The sequence below is a fragment of the Ranitomeya imitator genome, chromosome 3, assembly GCF_032444005.1.
Source record: "Ranitomeya imitator isolate aRanImi1 chromosome 3, aRanImi1.pri, whole genome shotgun sequence".
NCBI classification, from domain to species: Eukaryota; Metazoa; Chordata; class Amphibia; order Anura; family Dendrobatidae; genus Ranitomeya; species Ranitomeya imitator.
Genome location: NC_091284.1, coordinates 33986700 through 33992699, shown reverse-complemented (window position 1 = coordinate 33992699; position 6000 = coordinate 33986700). Strand labels below are relative to the sequence as shown.

Genomic DNA, 6000 nt, shown 5'->3' with positions numbered 1-6000 from the left:
GAGCATTAGGTTATAACCGCTGTGAGAAAATCAACAATAAAGCCAATTATTCTATATTGAGCACAACCGGCGCACATGCAGAACAAAATGGATTTCTTTACACACAACTGAGAAGCCGCTGCGCATGCACTGATTCCCTGCTTTGGTACCCTGGAGGCTGGCTCAGTGATTAAGTCTAACATTTAAAATCAGTATACACCATGTGGAAACATCAGCACCGAGTAAAGCGCATGAGTTATACATGGTGTCACTATGCAGAGCTAGTGCAGATCAATAGATATAACAAAGGTATTAAATGGTCTGCCAGAGAGGTGTAAATTATGTACAGGGGTAAAAATGAGGTGAAAAAGTTCCAGTTAAAAGTTAATGTCCACCAATAACCATAAAGATTACTACAGTGATCAAAGAAAGCAGCAAATCACCTGTCTAGTCAAACAGATAATGTGCTGCTGCCCGCAGCCTCCGCCAGAAGGAGGGCCCACTGCCTCCGCCAGAGGGAGGGCCCACTGCCTCCGCCAGAGGGAGGGCCCACTGCCTCCGCCAGAGGGAGGGCCCACTGCCTCCGCCAGAGGGAGGGCCCACGGGCACACTGCCTCCGCCAGAGGGAGGGCCCACGGGCACACTGCCTCCGCCAGAGGGAGGGCCCACGGGCACACTGCCTCCGCCAGAGGGAGGGCCCACGGGCACACTGCCTCCGCCAGAGGGAGGGCCCACGGGCACACTGCCTCCGCCAGAGGGACGGCCCACGGGCACACTGCCTCCGCCAGAGGGACGGCCCACGGGCACACTGCCTCCGCCAGAGGGACGGCCCACGGGCACACTGCCTCCGCCAGAGGGACGGCCCACGGGCACACTGCCTCCGCCAGAGGGACGGCCCACGGGCACACTGCCTCCGCCAGAGGGACGGCCCACGGGCACACTGCCTCCGCCAGAGGGACGGCCCACGGGCACACTGCCTCCGCCAGAGGGACGGCCCACAGCTCTTATGCTCCCCCTAGTGATGGATGCATGTAAACAGTTTTGTTTTTGTTTTTTTTCCTTCTGCATGTTCTATGCAGGGCATTTTGAACATCTGCTTATGAAAAACTAAAAAAAATCTGTCCACTGTAAAGATTTATCAATAATGATAAAAAAAAAAAATTGATGATGATAAATAGTAGACATTCACTTTAAAGCTGGATTGGCACTGTTGTATTGAAGGGGGAAAATCAGCTTGAAAGTGTTCACTCCACACCCGTGCCCTCCTATACCAGTAGTTAAATTAATTTTTAAGTAAAAATTTGATAAAGCACCCCTATAAGACAAAAAAAAAAAAAGAAAAGCTCTGCAATTAATGGAAGACTTCACAAATCTGTAACCAATGCACAAAATCATGTAACATGTCGGTCAGCTACAATTAGTGGTCAATTTATTTCTAAGACTGCGGTCGACTCCCGTTAGTAAGGCTCCAGAAAAGAGGGGTGACGGGTGAGAAATCAGCCCGTACTAATGTCACAAATTAATACTTCAGAATGTTTTCACTAAATGAAAACCAGGTGGGGGAAAAACAAAAAAAACATTGAAAATATGAAATTCATGGGAGATTTAAATATCGGAGCTCAAAAATAATAAATTAAATGTCAATAGCCTATACTGGGTTCCGAAACGAAAATTGTGTTCAAGCTTTGAGGAGGGAAAATAGATGAAATTTGATATTTTTTTCCTAACAAGCTTCATAAAAAAATGTAACAAGGGGGAAAAAAAAATATATATTACAAAACTATAGAAATCTGTAAACGTAAAGCAAGCTGTGCAAATTAGTGTTCAATGGCCAATAAGTAAGTCAGACAGTATAAAGGAGGCTCCCGGGGATATAGGGAGGGTCTCGCGGCGGGAAGCCTCAAAATTACTAAACATTTGAAAATACAAAAACACTTTTTGCCCCACAGATGAGCTTGGCCCGTCACGAGGCACAAGTTGGCATCTGTGCTGTAAATGCTTCAATAACAAGTGCAAACGAGTAAAAAGTCTCTTCACATTCACATCAAAGAGAAAAAAACAGTCTAATCCCTGAATTTTAACAACTTTTAAGTCAACTTGATTTTGTGAATTAGCGGAGGAACGGTCTCGCTCGCTCTCGTACAGAAAGCCTCTGCAGACGGGACTCTTGAGACCGCGCACCATTCAAGTTTTCGTCACTGTGAGCCGGGTTTTCGTCATACCGTACTGTCCTTTTCCCTCGGTTTCTTGTGCGTATTTTCGAGCGGCGGGTTAATTTGTGGACCCGGTCATCTTCCTGCCAGTCCTCATCGCAGCTGCTGAGAATACGCTTCCGCTTGTGACCTCTGGATCGGCCTGCCGCATTCCCATTATTACGGATGTCTTCACTGTCATCAGAGAGGGAGGTTTCGGAATCTGAAGAAATACATTTTCCATTCCTGGGTGGAGTTGTCTCATTAGAGCTGGAGACTAAGGAGTCATCAGAGTCGCCGACTAATCTTTGATTTCTAGTACGGGGTGGAGAGATGGGTTTTTTCATCCTTTTTCTTTCAGGAGATTCACTTTCTGATTCAGAATCCGAGATTTTCCGATTCCAGGGCTGAGGTATTAACCTACCTCCAAAAGTGCCGCTGGGACACACGTTGGTCAGAATGACTCTGCATTCTGGAGATTGTAAGTTTGCTGCTTTTGCAGCCGGCCGTTCCTGCTCGCTGTCACTTTTTAAATCAATCTCCTCTTCGCTGTCATGCAGGAGTCGTTTCTTGGCTCGTTCGGCCGCGGTCCGCTGCGGTAGGGTTCTGCTGTTTTTTTGGGCGCTGCAGTCGCTGTCGGAAGTGAAGGCGCTGTTTTCGACATCGGACATGTTTTTGATCTTGTCGGCTGCCAGGGCAGCACATTTGCGGAGCATTTTCTTCCGTGTTCCCTGATGAGTTTTGCTTGCAGCTTTAGAGTCCGATTCGGAGGAAGATGAAATTCTCCTTCTGCTGGGTGCAGATCTCCTTTGGTTATTGCCCTGAGATGCTGCATTAAGAAGAAAATATATTAGAAATGGAGCAATCACTAACATCTTATATGTGATGCTGCAAAACTACATTTCCATACAGCCAAACATTGCTTGGCCAGGGTGTTTCATGTTGCCCCCTCTGCCTGCTCGCACCTACCTACCGAATCAATAATGCCATAAAGGTTTTCCATTAGGCACAAGAGACTTGTATATTGCAGGAAAAGTGCCAAACTAACAAAATAAACCTGAAAACATGATGCAGAGGCCGGGATGGGAGCGAACTCTGATCCCGGCCACTCAGCCCCACGATAGCTTTGTCAATATTAATAAGAGGTTTTAGGGAAGAAAGTGGCTCCTGAGTCATGTCTGCAAGATGCCAAAAGTTTGTCATGGCAGTAGAGGGACTAATAAACTCCCCCATGTCTCTTACTTATAAAGACCTGGCTAACGGCAGAGTTTAGGTGCTGAAGCAAAAAAAAAAATCTCAAAATTCTGATATCCTTTGTACAGATATGACTTTTAGGGCCGTAGTGTCGCAATGTATGGACTGACCGTCGGCTCTCCTGACCCAAGCGTGACAGCTGCATAGAAATACATGCCGTCACACTCGGGTCAGAAGTGTCGCCGACCAGTCCAAGCATTGCGAAGCGATCATCGTCCATGTTATATGGCCGTCTGCCTGCGCCCTCACAGCCAATACTGGATACAGTGACATTTCCGCTTACATAACAGATCCCAGATGTTACTTCCATGATCAGAGGCGATTACCTTGCTTTACTGCAGTTGCTCTCTGTTGTCGGCCATTCATTTTAGATTTCACGCCGTTAACCCTGTGCGACGCCGAACTCAAATCAGTCTTGGCATTCGTTTCTGAGCTGGAGGAAGATGATGAAGAGTTGGAGGAATGTTCAGAAGCCGAGGTAGAAGAGGATGAGTCCGTTTCACTTCCTACAAAGTCAGGACACAAGTCGAAGACATTAGTAGGGTCAAATCCAGGCAAAAATAAGCAATAAGTTAGTAATATAGAAAGAGGTTTCCCATCTTGGGGAACCCCCTGTGATTATAAACAAAATCCTTCCTGTTTAGTCTTGTTGCCCCAGCATCGGACAGAGTCTCCATGCCTGATATTAGATCACGGCTATGATGACCCTTTGCGGGACGGTGTTATTACCTGATGACCTGGAGCAGCTTGGTGAGGAGTCACGCTCTATGCTTGATGCTCGGGACTTGGTGAATATGGGCGAGGAGCCCGATGATTGTCCATTAAGGTGCCTTGAAGAAGAACTGGCAGCGCTGAGCGGACTGGGAGCACAAGCGGCTCCACTTGAGGTAGGCTGCGGTGAACATATTTCTAGGAAACATTGGTTCATTTCATCAGATGTGGATCGTCTCGCTTGTCTGACTTTTCTACATATATGAAAGAAAAAAAAACAACACACATTTGGGTGTTCTTGTCAAATAATTTGACTGCATAGGAGGCCGGAAAGGACAAAGTGTCGTGTCACATGTACCCAGGAGGAAAGGTGTTAAAAATCTTGATGTTTCCAAAATAAATGGAGGGAGCCCTCCCCCCCCCCCCCCCATTTTTTAACCTCTCATGTCATGTACCAAACATGTACGGAACATGTCGGGACTCCCTTTTTGATGTTACATTTCAAAAACCTGACCTGCACATCCAAACATAGACTAAGTGTGAACAGGTGCTGAACCCAGAGTCGCCAACTCGTATATAGTTAAGTAAATAGGGCAGCACACTGCAGCGCCAAAAATGCAAACTTGAAAACACGAAATTTGAACTGCATTACTGCACTAGAAATATGAAAAATGAGAGCTTTTAGCGCATAAAAATGGCCAATTTTATGTGTACCTCGTAGCCACTTTACGGCATCTCTCTTATACGAGGTCCTATGCTTGACCTACCTCGCTGAGAATAAACGTCTCCATCTGAATGGGTACATGTGAAACCTCTTCTTGGACTCAAATTCTCTCTCTCTGTGGAGGGGTATTGGACCTACTAGACTAAGTGTGAACAGGTTTTGGCGCTGCAGTGTGCTGCCCTATTTACTTAACTATATACGAGTTGGCGACTCTGGGTTCAGCACCTGTTCACACTTAGTCTATGTTTGGATGTGCAGGTCAGGTTTTTGAAATGTATTCTCTAGCCTTCTGATCGTGCACTCCCCGCCTCCTAGCTTCAGGTGTTTTAATTATAGTAGGTCCAATACCCCTATATAATAATAATAATTTTTATTTATATAGCGCCAACATATTCCGCAGCGCTTTACAAATTATAGAGGGGACTTGTACAGACAATAGACATTACAGCATAACAGAAATACAGTTCAAAACAGATACCAGGAGGAATGAGGGCCCTGCTCGCAAGCTTACAAACTATGGGGAAAAGGGGAGACACGAGAGGTGGATGGTAACAATTGCTTTAATTATTCGGACCAGCTATAGTGTAAGGCTCAGGTGTTCATGTAAAGCTGCATGAACCAGTTAACTGCCTAAGTATGTAGCAGTACAGACACAAAGGGCTAATACTGCATAAAGTGTATGAGAACATGATGCGAGGAACCTTTTTTTTTTTTTTTTTTTTATTATAAATAGGCCACACAGGGATCGTTAGGTTAATGCATTGAGGCGGTAGGCCAGTCTGAACAAATGAGTTTTTAGGGCACGCTTAAAACTGTGGGGATTGGGGATTAATCGTATTAACCTAGGTAGTGCATTCCAAAGAATCGGCGCAGCACGTGTAAAGTCTTGGAGACGGGAGTGGGAGGTTCTGATTATTGAGGATGCTAACCTGAGGTCATTAGCGGAGCGGAGGGCACGGGTAGGGTGGTAGACTGATACCAGGGAGGAGATGTAGGGTGGTGCTGAGCCATGGAGTGCTTTGTGGATGAGGGTAGTAGTTTTGTACTGGATTCTGGAGTGGATGGGTAGCCAGTGTAATGACTGGCACAAGGTAGAGGCATCGGTGTAACGGTTGGTGAGGAATATGATCCTGGCTGCAG

At 46.3% G+C, this 6000-nt stretch overlaps 1 protein-coding gene across 1 annotated transcript in view; it reads right to left on the bottom strand.

Moving 5' to 3' along the window:
* Positions 1 to 677: 677 nt before the first annotated feature.
* LOC138672600 (bromodomain and WD repeat-containing protein 1-like) overlaps positions 678 to 6000 on the bottom strand; it is a 139814-nt gene continuing 134491 nt past the window's right edge. Inside the window, 3 exon segments of the mRNA XM_069760737.1 lie at positions 678 to 3000; positions 3752 to 3931; positions 4155 to 4390. Coding sequence (XP_069616838.1) covers positions 2090 to 3000; positions 3752 to 3931; positions 4155 to 4390 — 1327 coding nt within the window. The 3' untranslated portion in view covers positions 678 to 2089.